The sequence below is a fragment of the Amblyraja radiata genome, chromosome 34 (assembly GCF_010909765.2).
Source record: "Amblyraja radiata isolate CabotCenter1 chromosome 34, sAmbRad1.1.pri, whole genome shotgun sequence".
NCBI lineage: Eukaryota > Metazoa > Chordata > Chondrichthyes > Rajiformes > Rajidae > Amblyraja > Amblyraja radiata.
In genome coordinates this window covers 6,548,265-6,567,522 of record NC_045989.1, presented here as the reverse complement: position 1 = coordinate 6,567,522, position 19,258 = coordinate 6,548,265, and the positions used below count along the sequence as shown (strand labels likewise).

The 19,258-nt window shown below is 45.5% G+C and overlaps 1 protein-coding gene across 1 annotated transcript; it reads right to left on the bottom strand.

Annotated features, from left to right (window-relative positions):
• Positions 1–4,742: 4,742 nt before the first annotated feature.
• LOC116991575 (gonadotropin-releasing hormone II receptor-like) lies at positions 4,743–19,138 on the bottom strand. The gene is made up of 3 exons (XM_033050287.1): positions 18,444–19,138; positions 9,751–9,955; positions 4,743–6,802 (listed from the first exon to the last, which is right to left on the bottom strand). The coding sequence occupies exons 1-3, from the start codon at positions 18,990–18,992 to the stop codon at positions 6,312–6,314; spliced, it is 1,245 nt and encodes a 414-aa protein (XP_032906178.1). The 5' UTR covers positions 18,993–19,138; the 3' UTR covers positions 4,743–6,311.
• Positions 19,139–19,258: the final 120 nt, after the last annotated feature.

The following is a 19,258-nucleotide window of genomic DNA, read 5'->3' as shown; positions in this document are numbered from 1 at the left end:
AAATCTAGAATTCAAGAAAAGATAGCCACAGTCATGATCTAGTGTCAAGAATGTTTAATTGTCATGTGGACCAGTACGGGAACACAGTGATACTTAGTTGCCTCGTGTTCGCAGGCACATTAACGCAGCCACACAACAAATAAATATACAATAAACAATAACACAATCAATTATCAACTATAGTTTAGACCACAATAGTGCCAGCAGAAGCAAGTAGTGCAACATAGTTTCAAAGTCATAGTCGTAGATACAGTGTGGAAACAGGCCCTTCGGCCCAACATGCCCACCCCGGCCAACATGTCCCAGCTACACTAGTCCCACCTGCCTGCATTTGGTCCATATCCCTCCAAACCTGTCCTATCCATGTACCGAACCTGTCCTATCCATGTAGTCCATGGCAGTTGGGTGGGGATGTGGTTGGGCCTCTACAGAGTGACTCAAGAACCATATAGTCGATGGGGAGAAGCTGTTCTTGAAGCTAGAGCTCACGGATTTCGAGCTTCTGTACCTTCTTCCCGATGGTAGCAGTGAGATGAGGGCATGGCCAGTGTGGTGTGGGTCTCTGATGACATTCTTTGTTCTCCCAGAGAAGCACTTCCCGCAGATCCCTAGGATGGTGAGGAGATCGATAGCCATGATGGACAAGGCAACATCTAGCGATTTCTGCACCTTCCTTTGTTTTTGGGTGTCTGAGTTACCAAACCAAACCAAACCAGGGGGGGAGGTTGGGGGAAACTTTTTTCAATCTCTTACCTCAACGTTGTGGAGTTGGTGGTCTTTCCTGGAGGTCGACCCGGCGCTCCAAGCCGCGGGAGTCTGTGGAACTTTAACATCACGGAGCCTGCGATCACTTTGCCGGGGATCGAAGCTCCAACCGTGGGGTCTGTGGACTTTAACATCGTGAAGCCTGCGGTCTCTGGTAAGAACGGGCCAATTCAGGAGCTCCATGCCGCGGAGAGAGTTTCAACCGCCCTGACGCAGGGGTTTCGATCACCCCGATGGGGGCTTCACCCGTCGGCTGTGGGGACTTTGATTGCCCCGACTGTGGATGGTTTGACTGCCCTGAACGTGGGAGAACAAAGAGGAAGAAGATTGCCTTCCGTCACAGTGAGGAATGTGGAACCCACTGTGGTGGATGTTTATGTTGACTTCTACGTGGCTGTGTGTCTTGTTGCTTTTCACTTAGTATGGCTGTATGGTAACTCAAATTTCACTGTATCTCAACTGGTACATGTGACAATAAACTGACCTTGAAACCTTGACTCTGATCTGGTTTTCGAAGTCCATGTGCAAGCCATTCAATTGTACTCGAACTACTGCAGTACTGTAGTCGGTCGAGAAGGTAGACGGCCACCCCCTTCCTCAGGTCAAGAAACACTGGCCTTGTCTGTGACCCGCCACCTCCATCATGAGAAATTTATAATAGGTAAAAATACAAGGGGGCGATGGGTGAATGGAACTTGACGTGAATTTAGCCCCAGGGGGAAGACTTCAAATTGACCACTGGTTCGCAGAGGGTGCAGAAAGCCTGGAGGACATTGGAATAGACTATCTTCATGCTCATAGGTCCGATGAGCAAAATTGTCGGAGTTAAGCCCTTCAAGTCCACTATGCCATTCAATAGTAGTTGATCTATCTTTCCCTCTCAAATCCATTCTCTCCATAACCCCCGACACCTGTACTAATCAAGAATCTGTTAAGGGCCTGTCCCACTTGGTGATTTTTTTCGGCGACTGCCATCATCATTGACTGTATCATGTCACCGAAAAATACGCGGAGTGACAACGTATTACGCGGCGTGACAACGTATTACGCGGCGTGACGACGTATGAGGCGGCGTGAGGACGTATGATGCGGCGTGAGGACGTATGAGGCGGCGTGAGGACGTATGAGGCGGCGTGAGGACGTATGAGGCGGCGTGAGGACGTATGAGGCGGCGTGATGACGTATGAGGCGGCGTGATGACGTATGATGCGGCGTGATGACGTATGAGGCGGCGTGAGGACGTATGAGGCAGCGTGATGCGTATGAGGCGGTGTGATGACGTATGATGCGGCGTGAGGACGTATGAGGCGGCGTGACAACGTATGAGGCGGCGTGAGGACGTATGAGGCGGCGTGAGGACGTATGATGCGCGGTGTTTTTTCAAGTGTCGCAACCACTTTTTTGTCGCTGCTGGATTTTGAAATGTTCAAAATCTTTTGGCGACACTGATATGACGCTGGCCAAATCGCCACGTGGGACAGACCCTTAAATCTGTTAATCTCCTCCATTCACTGGGCCTCGACAGCCATCTGTAGCAATGAACTTCCCATTCTCCTGCTCTCTCTCCATAACCCCTGACACCCGGACTAATCAAGAATCAGTCAACCTGCATCCTAGTAATATCTATTGACTTGGCCTCCACAGTCGTCTGAGGCAATGAATTCCATAGATTCACTACCTTTGACTAAAGAAATTCCTCCTCCTTTTAAAAGGTACGTCCTTTTATTCTGAGGCTGTGCCCTCAGGTCCGAGACTCTCCCACTAATGGAAACATCCTTTCCGCATCCACTCTACCCAGGTCTCTCATGAGGATCTTGTTCTGATCCAACAGTTTAAGGCTCTTCAAACCTCTTCAAAGGGAACTTTGCCCAACTTCAGATTTGTCTGACTGAACTCTGTTCGTTTCACACCACATCACACTGGGCAGCATAGTGGTGCAACAGTAGACTGATCAAGAATCTGGCAATCTACGTCTTAAAAACACCCATTGCCTTGGCCACCGCACCCTTCTGTGGCAATCAATTTCACAGAGATGGCGCCCTCTTTTGGCGGCACGGTGGCGCAGCGGGAGAGTGGCTGCCTCGCAGCGCCATAGACCCGGGTTCGATCCCGACTATGGGTGCTTGTCTGTGCTGAGTTTGTACGTTCTCCCCGTGAACTGTGTGGGTTTTCTCCGAGATCTTCCTCCCACACTCCAAAGACGCGCAGGTTTGTAGGTCAATTGGTATAGTGTAAAATATAAATTGTCTCTGGTCTCTGTAGGATAGTGTTAATGTGTAGGGATCGCTGGTCGGTGGAGATGGAGGGCCGAATGGCCTGTTTACACGTTGTATCTCTAAACTAAACAAAACTAAACAAATGGAGACCTCAGCATTGCAGCAGAGCGTCGAATGATTGATGGCAACTCCAGGGATTTATTCCTGCATTAATGTATATTTGTGTAGAGAGCATAGTTGCTGCCAGTCTCAGTGAAGTGACAGGTCATGTAGCAAACTTCAGCATCCCCATTAGACCAATATCCAGGCAAAGCACGTTCACTAAGCTCCTCAATATGTGCTGATATTGTATCTGTCCCTGTGACAAGTATCTTAAACTTGAGCATTGCTGATAAATCTAACAGGGGTTTAAGTAGAGGTTCTTGACAAAGAATATGAAAATGTAGAATCAAATAATGCAGGAAATAGTTGACACCAATAGTTTAGTTTAGTTTGGAGATACAGTGCAGAAAGAGGCCCTTCGGTCCACCGAGTCCGATCCCTGCACACTAGGAATAGTTATCATTATACCAAGCCAATTAATCTACTAATGTGTATGTCTTTGGAGTGTGGGAGGAAACCTGGAGAAAACCCAAGCAGGTCACGGGGAGGACGTACACACTCCGTGCAGACAGCACCCGTGGTCAGGATCTAAGCCGGGTCTCTGGCGCTGTAAGCCAGCAACTCTACCGCTGCGCCACCGTGCTGACCAAATAGGGTGGCGATTCCGTGGAATTCTGTGCAACGGAAGACTGTGATGGCCAAGATAATGGATGTTAAGGCGTAGATTGAAAGATTCTTAATTAGTATTGGGGAGAAGGCAGGAGAATGGGGGTGAGAGGGAAAGATAGATCACCCGTGATTGAATAGCAGAGTAGACTTGGTGGGCCGAACGGCCTAACTCTGCTCTTATAACTTCTGAACATGATGTTATGAAAAGTGTGGATCGGTTAGGGAAAGTTAGATATGAGGATGAAGCGCTGTTAATAAGGATTGAGAGACGTCAGGCACAAAATGCTGGACAGGCAGCAACTCTGGAGAGAAGGAAAGGGTGACGTTTCGGGTCGAGACCCTTCTTCAGACTCTTAGGTCTGAATGAAATTGGGAAAGTAAAGGGCCTGTCTCACTTGGCCATCATTTGCGCGTAATTTACGCAACATCATTTACGCCTGCGTCGTGACACGCATGAGATGCGCGCATGGTGCACATTAAGCGCGCATGGTGCGTGATGAAATTCTTAAGGGGTTGGACAGGCTAGGTGCAGGAAGATTATTCCCGATGTTGGGGAAGTCCAGAACTAGGGGTCACAGTTTAAGGATAAGAGGGAAGTCTTTTAGGACCGAGATGAGAAAATCATTTTTTACACAGAGAACGGTGAATCTGTGGAATTCTCTGCCACAGAAGGTAGTTGAGGCCAGTTCATTGGCTATATTTAAGAGGGAGTTAGATGTGGCCCTTGTGGCGGTATGGAGAGAAGGCAGGTACAGGATACTGAGTTGGATGATCAGCCATGATCATATTGAATGGCGGTGCAGGCTCGAAGGGCCGAATGGCCTACTCCTGCACCTATTTTCTATGTTTCTATGTTTCTATGACATAGGCTGTGGTGCGCACCAACTGCGTGATGCACAAATGACGGCCAAGTGGGACAGGCCCTTAAGGATAAATTACTTGTTTTGTTGCCATCTGGTGATTAGCACCAGATGAAGTTAAATTCACCCTTTTCTAATCCGGATGCACTGAGATCAATTATTACACGATGCATATACTCATCTACGAGCTCAAGATAAACCACATCAGGCAGTATCAACCACACATGGCAGTGTATTTATTTGTTGAGACAAACAAGTACTGTAATTGGTAAAGTCAGTTTAGATTGGACTGGGTAACTCTGGATAAAGTACAATGCACACAGTTATACACATCGATAGGCATCATTTTATTAAATAAGAATCCTGTCGATGTATTGAGAAAATAATCATCACTCGTTCACAAAGCAGTGGTAAACCCATCACAGTTGACAGAAGGAGAAAGTAATCTCCATTAAAAAATAGAATTTATATTAAATCTACACTTTGTATTCTGAATGTAAAGGACTGGGCTTGGAAGGATTTTCCAGCTGTGATTTGGATGTCAAATGGAGACGGGCCGAAGCAGATTAACGATGAACATTTACAATTTGCAGATTGTTGATAAGTGTTGATTGACACAAAATGCTGGAGTAACTCAACGGGACAGGCAGCATCCCTGGAGAAAAGGAATGGGTGGCGTTTTGGGTTGGTCCTTGTCTTAAAGCATTGATTATCTACATTGATTTTACATTAAAAAGCGAGACACTATGTGCTGGAGTGACACAGCGGGTCAGGCAGCATTCCTGGAGAACATGGATAGGTGACGATTCTGGTTAGACCACTTCTTCAGGCTGGTGACATTTCGGGTCGGGACCCTTCTTCAGACTTTACGCAAAGTGCTCTAAAGAGATGCAACTGCATGAAGTTGATGGAATGAGCTTTGATATTGATGGAGCAGGAGGAAGGACGTCTTGCAGCCAGCCCAGACACTGGGAGGTCCACTTGCATTTGACTCTTCCTGTGGTGTCTCTCCAGCCAGTTTGACAGGCTAGTCGGCTATTGGAGGATATGATCATTTTCCGATTTTCAAGATAAGTAACACGACATCAGAGGTTCTGAAAGCTTCAACGTTACCAAACTATTTGAAGAGTTGAAATATTTATAGGTGCTTCTGACAGAGACGAGACCACAGTTTATAAATACCTATGTGTCTGAACATTATGTGGCTTCACTTCTGATGACAAGGATCCTCTTGATTCAAGACCAGTATTTTCAGACCAATTTACTTTGATGGAGGAGCGAAGAAGGCGTTGTTGGGTAAGTGTCAGACTGCATTTGGTTGTCTCTGTACTGTACACTGCACAATGTCAATTAAAGTTGAATCTGAATCTGAATCTGAATCTGAGATGGTGATGCATCACCAGGGCCATGGAGGGAGGCTTAATTGCCCTTACACAGGGATAGGATGGAGTGGACGGGCAGAATGGTGCCTTTGTTGTATAAGGGCAAGAAGGCAGTCACCAAAGTGGGAAAGAAAACAACGTTCGACCACAGGTAGAGTTGGCAAAATCAAATCATGCACACACACCAACCAAGCTGTTACTCGCAGTTAGACTGGCCTGCTCCCTAATGCAAGACTACACAAGGACACATCAGTCTTCTGTACTTCGTGTTTCAGGACCACAGGAGGATCAGTCATCAGCACCTTGTGTTAGTGCCTTCACTGGCAGCCTCCCGGTGCATCAAGATAACCGTTCTTGCAATAATTGCTGTTGCTGTGGGACTCGTTCTCCGCGATTGACCTTTGACCCTCTTGACCAAGCGCAATTAACTTTTTGAGGCGAAAAGACGACCCCGAGCACCTGAAGGAGCCCGTCTGCGTCGTGTTGAGATTTAAGTTGGACGCGGTCTTGTCCGAGTGGCAGCAGCACTGGAGACTCTTCCTGAATTGGATGGTAAAAAGCCCATAGGTGATGGGGTCCAGGACAGTGTTGAAGAGACCAAAGATGAAGAGGATCTGACTCAATGCAGGCGAGACCTTTTCCTCAGAAAGCATCTCTGGGGAGAACCAGTACCAGAGTCCCAGGAGGTAGTAGGGGGTCCAGCAAACAATGAAGGAGGTCACAATAATAATGCTCATCTTTAGGGTCCTCAGTCGAGCCTTGGGTATGTTGTTCTTTGATCGTCTTAAATGCACTTCCTTCGACGATACTGAAAAGCAAACACAAAAACAAACCAATCTCCCATTTTTATCAGGATATAGATTTTTAAAAAATAATTTTCATTCTGATGACATTCTTACTGTAATTTCTCTTTTCTCGCTTTCTCTTTGTTGTGCGAGATCGAACAATATAGATCAATCCATCAGTAAATGCTTGTTTGTGAGCTTAGTCAATGAATGTTGATGGTGTGATATTGATGACTATTGAAGCCATGACAATGACTTGACATTCTGATATGAATCTGAGTGTAACCCTTTCCTCAATCAACATCCACAAACAATGCTTCCCACATGAGTGCCTAAATACCAATTTGTTTCATCTTCCCTTTCTACCTCAAGAGACATGAGTCATTTATATTTACCTGACCATCTCAATGGCACAGTTAATAAAAGTGACACAAAGTGCTGGAATAACTCAATGAAACGGGCAACATCTCTGGATAGCATGGATAGGCGACGTTTCAGGTGACCTATCCATGTTCTCCAGAGATGCTGCCTGGACTGCTGAGTTACTCCAGCACTTTGGGTGTTTTTTATGTAAACCAGCACCTGACATTCCTTGTGTCTGGTATATGTGACCAAATTCTTCTCGGTCAGTAAGGGTGAACATCTTAAAGGGGCTGTCCAACTTGGGCAACCTGATTGGCAAGTTTAGAAGAGTTTAAAAAAATGTCATATTGAAGACTAGCTACGACTAACTTGAGGAAAACTGGACACCGAATAGTGGAGAGTGAAGACGACCTGCTTCAAACTCCTTCGACCTCCCTTCGACTATGATGAAGACTATCTACGACTACCATCGACTACTCTCGATTACCTACGACTAACATGCCGACCTACTACGACCTACTATGACCTACTATGACTAAACCTACAGGTAAAAAAAGTATCGATTTTTTCCATGGCGACCTTTTTTTACTCGCGGGCATTTTAGAACATATTGAAAAAAAACGCCGCTACCTAGCTGAGGCCTCGAGTACGCGGAGATCACTCTCGACCATGAAGGAGAGTTAGAAACATAGAAACATAGAAACATAGAAAATAGGTGCAGTAGGGGGCCATTCGGCCCTTCAAGCCTGTGCCGCCATTCAATATGATCATGGCTGATCATCCAACTCAGTATCCTGTATCTGCCTTCTCTCCATACCCCCTGATCCCTTTAGCCACAAGGGCCACATCTAACTCCCTCTTAAATATAGCCAATGAACTGGCCTCAACTACCTTCTGTGGCAGAGAATTCCAGAGATTCACCACTCTCTGTGTAAAAAATGTTTTTCTCATCTCGGTCCTAAAAGACTTCCCCCTTACCCTTAAACTGTGACCCCTTGTTACGAAGACCTCCTACAACCTCGTGTCGACCATGCTGCGAGTATGAGTCCAGGGCAAACTCGCCAGAACTCGCGGATTAGGTCGCTCAAGAGGGACAGGCACTTAACACACCACTCCAGGGGTGTATAAAATCATGAGGGGAGTAGATTGGGTGAATGTACAGTGTATTGGGAATCAAGAACTGGAGGGCTTAGGTTTAATGTGAGGGGGGAAAGATTTCAATGAAACCTAAGGGGCAACTTTTGAGGGTTTAGGCTTAGTTTATTATTGTTATATGTAAGAAGCTTTGGCTTGAGTGCTATTCAAGCAAATCAGGTAATACTCTGCATGAATATAATTACAAGTACTAAAGGTATAAAAGGTGGGAAAGAGAACAATACCAGAGTGTAGTATATAGTTTCTCAAATGGTAGACACAAAATGCTGGAGTAACCCCAGCATCTCTGGAGAGGAGGAATGGGTGACCTTTCAAGTCGAGACACTTCTTCAGATTCTCAGAGGGTGGTGGGTATATGGAACTAGCTGCCAGAGAAAGTAGAGGCAGGTGCTAAAACAACATTTAAAAGACATTTTGATAGGTACATGGATGAGGAAGGATTAGAGGGATATGGGCCAAACTCGGATGTATGAGACTAGCTTAGATGGGGCATCTTGGTCAGCATGGATGAGTTGGGCCGAAGGGCCTGTTTCCGTGCTGTATGACACTTTGTCTCAATGATATCAATGTATTTGAAAATAATACGTGCAAGGAGTGTTTCATTATTGTATGTTTAGTTTAGTTTAGTTTAGTTTAGTTTATTTAGTGATACAGCGTAGAAGCAGGCCCTTCGGCCCAAGGAGTCTGTGCCAACCAGCGATCCCCATACACTAACGCCGTCCTACTAGGGTCAAGGGACGAGGGACAATTTGCAATTTAAAGAAGTCAAATTAACCTACAAACCTGTACATCTTTGGAGTGTGGGAGAAAACCGGAGCATCCGGAGAAAACCCACGCAGTCACGGGGAGAACGGACAAGCTCTGTCATACAGCACCATAGTTGGGATCGAACCCGGGCCTCTCCCGCTGTAAAGGACCTGTCCCACTGTACGAGGTAATTCAAGAGCTCTCCCGAGTTTAAAAAAAATCAAACTCATGGTAAGTACGTAGAATGTACGTAGCGGCTAAGTCGGAGCTCGTGGATGTCTCGTAGCGGCTCGTAACGCTAACGTCAGGTACTCGGGGAACGCGGTAACTCGTGAAGTTTTTTCAGCGCTGTGCAAAATGTCCACAAGAGCCCCGAGTACCTACGAACGGCTATTACCGTGATTCTCCGAGTTCGAATCAGGGGAAACTCAGGAGAACTCTTGAATTACCTCATACAGTGGGACAGGCCCTTTAGGCAGCAACTCTGCGCCACAGTGCCGGCCTTAATGCCATTAAGGTTCACATATATTGGGAGTGGGTTAATTAATTAATCTGGAAGGTTGAAAGTACAATTGAAACGTCAGGAAGGGAAATGCGGAAGTTACACAGTTCCACAGTTCCACAGATCGCATGAGAATGTCATTATGTGAATCACTGATGGTGCTGGGAAAACAGAGACACTAATGATAATGAGACTTTAACTTACAGTTTCCCTTGGCCATCCTCTTTGATATCTCCATCAGGATTCGAGTGTAGCAGAATATCATGATCATCAAAGGCATGAGAAACAGGAAAACAAATGTAAACATGTTGTAGGAGGTCTCTTGCCAGTGTTCTTTGAAACTCCCAATAGTGGAGCACTGAGTGAAGTTTTGGGGCACATTGATGCTTGTCGTATGAAACAGGAGAATCTGCAAGAGAAATCGCAGGTACACTGTTTCAAAACATGCTCATGAACCTTTGTCTTCACAATTCTAATACCTAAATACAGAAGCTTGAAAGCATGCACCACCAGACTCAGGAAGAGCTTCTTCCCCTTTGAATGATATCTTTATTTTTATTTCGAACGATTTAAAAAAAAGAAGAAAAGAAAAGATGAAAATGAATAAATAAAAGGAAAATTATATATATACATACATATATACATAAATACATACATACATACATATACATGTACATATATACATACATACATATACACATATACACACATACACATATACATAACATATATGTACATAAAAAATCAAATGCCAATTTCAACATAATACACATTTGCTGTGTAGGAACGAACTGCAGATGCTGGTTTAAATCGGAGATAGACACAAAATGCTGGAATAACTCTCGCTTTCAAGAGAGAGCTAGATAGGGCTCTTAAAAATAGCGGAGTCAGGGGATATGGGGAGAAGGCAGGAACGGGGTACTGATTGGGGATGATCAGCCATGATCGCATTGAATGGCGGTGCTGGCTCGAAGGGCCGAATGGCCTACTCCTGCACCTATTGTCTATTTTCTATTGTTTATTGTAACTCAGCTGGACAGGCAGCATCTCTGGAGAAGTCTCTCCAGAGATGCTGCCTGTCCCACTGAGTTACTCCAGTATTTTGTGTCTATCTTCCCCTTTGCTATCAGGCTTGTGAATGGTCCTTCCATAAGATAGGCTATTGTTCGCTTCACCTGTACCCCATTGCGGACATTGCACTTTGTCTCTGGAAATGGAACAGCGGTGGATGACGTTGACACATCACTTGGCCAGGACAACCCATGCAACTCCGACAACAGGCCACAACCAGGACAACGGGCCTCTATGGCCAAGCCAAGACTCCATGTTCTGCATTCTATATACACCCCTCTGCTCTACCTTTAGAGGGATCTGGAAGTCCAAGTTCATAGCTCACTGATGGTGGCAGGACAAGTAGATATGGTGGTAAAGAAGGTGTATTCTATACTTGCCTTCATTGCGAGGAAGATTGAGTATTAGAGTCAGGAAGTCATGATGCAGCTCTATAGGACTATGTCTGGCTGAATTTTATTGCGTGTAGTTCTGGTCACCCCATTATTGGAAGAATGTGGAGACTCTGGAGAGGGTGCAAGAGGGTGGTTTATCATAATGCTGCCAGGATTAGAGGGTTTCAACTACAGGGAGAGGTTGGACAGACTTGGCTTGTTTTCTCTGGAAGGCCAGAGGTTGAGGGGAGACCTGATACAAGTATGTAAAATGATGAGAGGCATAGATAGGGTAGACAGTCAAAACCTTTTTCCCAGAGTGGAAATGTCCAACACTAGAGGGCATAAGCTAAGAGGGGAAAAGTTCACTGGAGATGTGCGGGGCAAGTTGTTTTACACAGAGAGTGGTGGACACCTGGAACGGGCACATGGAAGGGTATGGAATAGAGGGATTCGGATCATGTACAGGCAGATGGGATCATTTTAACGGCATCGTGTTCAGCACAAACATTGTGGGCCGAAGAAACCAATTGCCGTGCTGTATTAGCTACTCTGCCTGCAATTGCCAGTGTCCATCCAAGGTGCTAGATATTTGATTCCTTTGATGTAATGGTCTCTAATGAAGTCTGTAAAATGAAGAGAAAAAGTTAAAACAAATGTAGGTCCCTTGCAGTCAGAAACAGGTGAATTGATCATGGGGAACAAGGACATGGCAGACCAATTGAATAACTACTTTGGTTCTGTCTTCACTAAGGAAGACTTAAATAATCTGCCGGAAATAGCAGGGGACCAGGGGTCAAATGAGATGGAGGAACTGAGTGAAATCCAGGTTAGCCGGGAAGTGGTGTTAGGTAAATTGAATGGATTAAAGGCCGATAAATCCCCAGGGCCAGATAGGCTGCATCCCAGAGTACTTAAGGAAATAGCCACAGAAATAGTGGATGCATTAGTGATAATTTTTCAACACTCTTTAGATTCTGGAGTAGTTCCTGAGGATTGGAGGGTAGTTAATGTAACTCCACTTTTTAAAAAGGGAGGGAGAGAGAAAACGGGGAATTACAGACCAGTTAGTCTAACATCGGTAGTGGGGAAACTGCTAGAATCAATTATTAAAGATGGGATAGCAGCACATTTGGAAAGTGCTGAAATCATTGGACAAAGTGAGCATGGATTTATGAAAGGTAAATCATGTCTGACGAATCTTATAGAATTTTTCGAGGATGTAACTAGTAGAGTGGATAAGGGTAGAACCAGTGGATGTGTTATATCTGGCCTTTCAGGAGGCTTTCGACAAGGTCCCACATAAGAGATTAGTATACAAACTTAAAGTACACGGTATTGGGGGTTCAGTATTGATGTGGATAGAGAACTGGCTAGCAAACAGGAAGCAAAGAGTAGGAGTAAACGGGTCCTTTTCAGAATGGCAGGCAGTGACTAGTGGGGTACCGCAAGGCTCAGTGCCCAGCTATTTACAATATATATTAATGATTTGGATGAGGGAATTGAATGCAACATCTGTAAGTTTGCGGATGACACGAAGCTGGGGGGCAGTGTTAGCTGTGAGGAGGATGCTAGGAGGCTGCAAGGTGACTTGGATAGGCTGGGTGAGTGGGCAAATGCATGGCAGATGCAGTATGATGTGGATAAATGTGAGGTTATCCACTTTGGTGGCAAAAACAGGTAAGTAGACTATTATCTGAATGGTGGCCAATTAGGAAAAGGGGAGATGCATCGAGACCTGGGTGTCATGGTACACCAGTCATTGAAAGTAGGCATGCAGGTGCAGCAGGCAGTGAAGAAATCAAATGGTATGTTAGCATTCATAGCAAAAGGATTTGAGTATAGGAGCAGGGAGGTTCTACTGCAGTTGTACAGGGTCTTGGTGAGACCACACCTGGAGTATTGCATACAGTTTTGGTCTCCTAATCTGAGGAAGGACATTCTTGCCATAGAGGGAGTACAGAGAAGGTTCACCAGACTGATCCTGGGATGTCAGGACTTCCATATGAAGAAAGACTGGATAGACTTGGCTTATACTCGCTAGAATTTAGAAGATTGAGGGGGGATCTTATAGAAACTTCCAAAATTCTTAAGGGGTTGGACAGACTAGATGCAGGAAGATTGTTCCCGATGTTGGGGAAGTCCAGAACAAGGGGTCGCAGTTTAAGGATAAAAGGGAAATCTTTTAGGACTGAGATGAGAAAAACATTTTTTACACAGAGAGTGGTGAATCTCTGGAATTCTCTGCCACAGAATGTAGTTGAGGCCAGTTCATTGGCTATATTTAAGAGGAAGTTAGATGTGGCCCTTGTGGCTAAAGGGATCAGGGGGTATGGAGAGAAGGCAGGTACAGGATACTGAGTTGGATGATCAGCCATGATCATATTGAATGGCGGTGTAGGCTCGAAGGGCCGAATGGCCTACTCCTGCATCTATTTTCTATGTTTCTATGATATCTACAAACCGAATTATCCTTCTACCGTGCAGCCTTTGCACTTTGAGTCTCATGTATTGGCTGCCGTACATGATCGCTCTATTTCTTATCCCTACTCATTTTTAAAACAATCTCCTCTCTTTGCAAAGACAACACCACTCCAAGCAGACATTTCTTAACCTGATCTGTCCTGAACACTTGACCTTCCTGGCTTTATCTCTGTCTTGGTTTAGCATCTGCAGTTGAATGCGTGGCATTTTGCCCAGTGGGAAACAGCATAAACATGTGTGAGAGCCCGTTGCCGTGCTGCATTATTCTCTTGGGTTCTATTGTCCTTGAGTTTGACTTGATAGCCGATATCACGCAAAGCAAAGGTTTCCACGGTACCTCGGTCCTTGTGACAATAATAAAGCAGATTTAAGCTCAAATTGCTTCTTTCCGCTGCTTTCTGCAGTAGTCTGCGGGCAAAACTGGTTTGCATAATGCTGCAAACAACTTCATCAAATGGTTGCATTAGATCAGTGACCATACAACCAAATTCTAGTCCGTTCTGAACACTAAAACTAACCACAACTGACAAGGAGCGAAGGCATTACTGCCAACAACTGGATTGCTTATTATATGATGCAGACTGAAATTTACTGCAATATTTAAAGCTAACAGTGTTCATTAGCACATAATAAATACAAAATATATTTAAAGGTCATCTTAAAATTCAGCTCATTACTACTTACGGGAATATTTTGTGTACAAAAAGGCTGTTGTGTTTTGTCCAGCTTATAACAGGGACTGTGCAGGAAGGTGCTTTATGGGCCTGTCCCACCTAGGTGATTTTTTAGGCAACTACAGGCGACTAGTTTGTCGCCACATGTTCGCCGGGCGTAGTCTCCTCAGTCGCGCAAAAAGTAGGAGCGTCTTTCTGATCGCCGCTAAATTTTCAACATGTTGAAACATTTTTGGCGACAGTGTGTTTGACGCCAATGATCGTAGCTTGACTTTTCCTGACGTAGGTGCTGGCGTAGGTTGTCGCCAGGATGATGTAGGTTGGCGCCGGTTTTTCGGCGACTTGATATGACCATGACAGTCGCTGGCTGTTGCCGAAAAAATCTCCTAGTGGGACAGGCCCATTAGGGTTGTTGTAAAGTGGGATTTATAAAGGTTATGTTTGTTATACTCCAAACAATGAATAAGACATCAAGCATCATTCATGAGGAGCTCCTTCAGATCAAACCACAGCAGGAAGCCGGTAAATTATAGGTAACGATGGTGGAACTAAAGTGCGCTCAGCAGACTGAGGTAAAGGAACTATGACATGCAGATGGCAACATGCAAGCCTGGCTAGAATACCCACGGCTGTCAATACCACACGCCAGCACCATTATTCCCCATCAGGTACACACACTGTGATTACTGATAAATAAGGCTTTCATTCTGCATAGAAAAAATTGTCTCCAATTGTTTTGAATTACGGACATGTACAGCATAGAACAAGCTCGATACGGTTTTTTAAGGATCAGTAAAACCTGATTCCAGTTGTCAGTGCATGGAAATAAATCATTCACTGATTTCATTAGCCTCTGTCACTGTTTAAGCTCTCTCTCGCTCTGTCTCTGTCTCTCTGTCTCTCTCTCTTATTTTTAGTAGTGCAGGATGATGCTGCTCAGTTGTATTCTTGTGTAATGGACAGTATTTTCCCAGATGAGACTGGGCATTAAATCGTTGGCCTCTAAGTTTCATGGCTGTCTGCCTTAACGCTACTAGCAATTGAACGTAGCCACTGAGTCTAAACAAGGCGACACAGTGGTACAGTTGGTAGAGCTGCTGCCTCACAGCACCAGTGACCCAAAATCGATCCTGACCTCGGGTGCTGTCTGTGTGGAGTTTGCACATTCTCCCTGAGAACATGTGGGTTTCCTCCGGGCGCTCCGGTTTCCTCCCACATCCCAAAGACGTATAGGTTTATTGGCCTCTGTAAATTTCCCCTAGTGTGTAGGGAGTGGATGAGAAAGTGGGATAGCATTGAACTAATGTGAGCGGGTGATCGATGGTCGTCGTGGATTCGGTGGGCTGAAGGGCCTGTTTCCATGCTGTATCTTTCAATCAATCAATCAGTTGGAGAAATCTTATGCTGTACTCAGCTGATCAAACTATCATTAGGGTTTTCCAGCTGTTACAATAATATTTCAGAAAGCCATCTTTCTGCTGAAGTAACATTCTGTCCGCAGATCTGATTTGTCATCAGATAAATGGTCTTTTAATCGAGCCGAGCCTCTTCGTTCTGCAGTCTCTCTCTAATTTACTGAGGTTATTCTGAAGTGCCCCAACCCAAAATGTCACCTATCCATGTTCTCCAGAGATGCTGCCTGACCCGCTGAGATATCCCAGCACTTTGTGTCATTTTTGTAAGCCGGCATTTTCAGTTCGTTATTTCCACATTATTCTGTTTAATATTACTTTATCTCCGGGAGAGGAGACACTTCAGCTGACAATGTGTAGAATGGAGAAATTATATTGCAGATCAGGGGAGGCGTTTGAGTCGTTTAAGTGCTGATAGAGCTTTAGTTTGCATTTATTCTCTGTCGCTGCCTCAAAAAGGCTGGCAGTATCATCAAGGACCCACACCATCCTGGCTACACACTCATCTCCCTGCTACCTTCAGGTAGACGGTACAGGAGCTTGAAGACTGCAACGACCAGGTTCAGGAATAGCTACTTCCCCACAGCCATCAGGCTATTAAACTTGGCTCGGACAAAACTCTGAACATTAATAGCCCATTATCTGTTATTTGCACTTTATCAGTTTATTTATTCATGTGTGTATATATTTATATAATGGTATATGGACACACTGATTTGTTCTGTAGTCATGCCTACTATGTTCTGTTGTGCTGAAGCAAAGCAAGAATTTCATTGTCCTATCAAGGACACATGACAATAAACTCTCTTGAATCTTGAATCTCGAATACTGAACCAGAGAATGCTTTAAGTAATAACATTGCAGCAGCTTCAATCTGCACCGTACAGCTGCAGAATGGCACAGCTGGTAAATGTTGCTGCCTCGCAGCGCCAAAGACCCGGGTTCAATCCTGACCTCGGGTGCTGCCTGTCTGTGTTGCACGTTCTCCCTGTGACCACGTGGGTCTCCTCCAGGTGCTCCAGGTTACTCCCACATCCTAAAGACGTGCGGGTTTTGTAGGCTTATTGGCCTCTGTAAATTGCCCGAGTGCGTAGGGAGTGGATGAGAAAGTGAGATGGCATAGAATGAGTGTGAACAAACGATCGATGGTCAGTGAATGAGGGGGGACATCATTGAAACATACAGAATAGTGAAAAGCTCAGATAGAGTGGATGTGGAGAGGATGTTTCCATTGGTGGGAGAATCTAGGACTAGAGGTCATAGTCTTAGAATTAAAGGATGTTCTTTTAGGAAGGAGATGAGGAGAAATGTCTTTAGTCCGAGGGTAGTGAACCTGTAGAATTATTTGCCATAGAAGGCTGTGGAGGCCAAGTCAGTGGATATTTTAAAGCAGGGACAAATAGATTTTTGATTAGTACAGGTGTCAGAGGTTATGGGGAGAAGGCAGGAAAATGGGGTTGGGAGGAAGTAATGGATTAGCCATGATTGAATGGCAGAGTAGACTTGATGGGCCGAATGGCCTAATTCTATTCCTATCACATATGACCTTATGAAAGTGGAAATAACATAGAACTAATGTGTGAATGGGTGATTGTTGGTGGGCATGTGATAAGTGGGCCTAAGCACCTGTTTCCGTGCTGTATTTCTAAACTGAACACTAAAACAGTGCTTTCAGAAAATATTTAATAAAATATTTTCACTGGTACAGGATGATTTTGCTTGGTTGTAAACTTCTGTTAATCAATGGGAATGGACTAGATTTTTCCAGACAAAACTGAACATTAAATCTGTAGGAAAGAACTACGGATGCTGGTTTACGATCTCTTGGTTGCCATACATTTTAACTCCCCTTCCCATTTCCACACTGACCCTTCTGGCCTGGGCATCCTCCACTGTCAGTGAGGCCCAGCGCAAATTGGAGGAACAGCACCTCATATTTCGTTTGGGCAGCTTACGACCCAGTGGTATGAACGTTAATTTCTCTAATTTCAAGTAACTACTGCATTCTTTCACTTTTGTCTACCAGCAATTGACTGTAGCCAGTCAGCCAGAAAAACACTTGGCCAGCATTCAGTTCCCAGAGTGAAATAGACAATAGACAATAGACAATAGGTGCAGGAGTAGGCCATTTGGCCCTTCGAGCCAGCACCGCCATTCAATGTGATCATGGCTGATCATCCCCAATCAGTACCCCGTTCCTGCCTTCTCCCCATATTCCCTGACTCCGCTATTTTTAAGTCCTATCTAGCTCTCTCTTGAAAGCATCTGGGGAACCTGCCTCCACTGTCCTCTGAGGAAGAGAATTCCACACTCACCACTCTCCATGAGAAAAAGTGTTTCTGGACTCCCCCAACATCGGGAACATGTTTCCTGCCTCTAGTGTGTCCAAGCCCTAAACAATCTTATATGTTTCAATGCGATCCTCTCTCGTCCTTCTAAACTCCAGAATGTATAAGCCCAGCTGCTCCATTCTCTCAGCATATGACAGTCCCGCCATCCCGGGAATTAACCTTGTAAACCTACGCTGCACTCCCTCAATAGCAAGAATGTCCTTCCTCAAATTAGGGGACCAAAACTGCACACAATACTCCAGGTGTGGTCTCACTAAGGCTCTGTACAACTGCAGAAGGACCTCTTTGCTCCTATATTAAATTCCTCTTGTTATAAAGGCCGACATGCCATTCGCTTTCTTCACTGCCTGCTGTACCTGCATGCTTACTTTCATATACTGATGTAAAAGGACCCCCAGATCCCGTTGTACTTCTCCTTTTCCCAACTTGACGCCATTTAGATAGTACCCAACTTGACGCTATTTAGATAGTACCCAACTTGACGCCATTTAGTTAGTTTAGAAATATCAGTTGGCGCTGGGCAGCTCTCACCTGTGGGATAGAGAGGATGGCACTCAGCAGCCATGCCACCGTCAACATGATCTTATTCTTCTTTTTGGCCTCGCTGATGCCCAGGGGGTTTAGAATGGCGGACTGGCGGTCGATGCTGATGACCACGGTGACAAAGGCGCAGGAGTACATGGCCATCAGCTTGAGGAACATGAGGAGCCGGCAGGCCAGGTCTCCGCCCTGCCACTGCACGGTGATGTTCCAGGCGGCGTCCAGTGGCATGACCACGAAGGTCACCAGCAGGTCCGCCACCACCAGGTTGACGATCAGGATCCGGACGTGGGACCTCCTCTTGCGGTTGCGGCCGGTGGTCCACAGCACGGCCAGGTTGCAGAAGGCGGAGACGGTGAAGACCAGGGCAGTGATCCCCACCCTCACCTTGGCCACGCCGGAGAAGACGGGGATCTGAAAGTGAGGGCTGCCGCTGCCGTTACACCTCCGCACCATGGCCATGGCCTCATCCGTGCCATTGTAGTCACAGCGAGTTTGACGAAGGTAGAGGCTGATGAAAGCGTCAAGACTGGCGTTCATTATAGGTGCCGGGCTCCGAACCTGCTGGATACCTGCTTGATGGCAACGGACTCAACGGGAATCCTGTCAGTGTCAGTGCAGCCTCGGGATCTTGAGTTTGCCAAGGTTTATACGTTAACCCCAACGAGTATTCCAGTTCTCACAGCCTGCAGGTGAAACAAGAAGCTTGTTACACATTCAGCAAGGTTGGGAAGATGCCTTGTTCTAACACAGGCCTTCAACAGGGTGGCACGGTGGTGCAGCGGTAGAGTTGCTGCCTTACAACG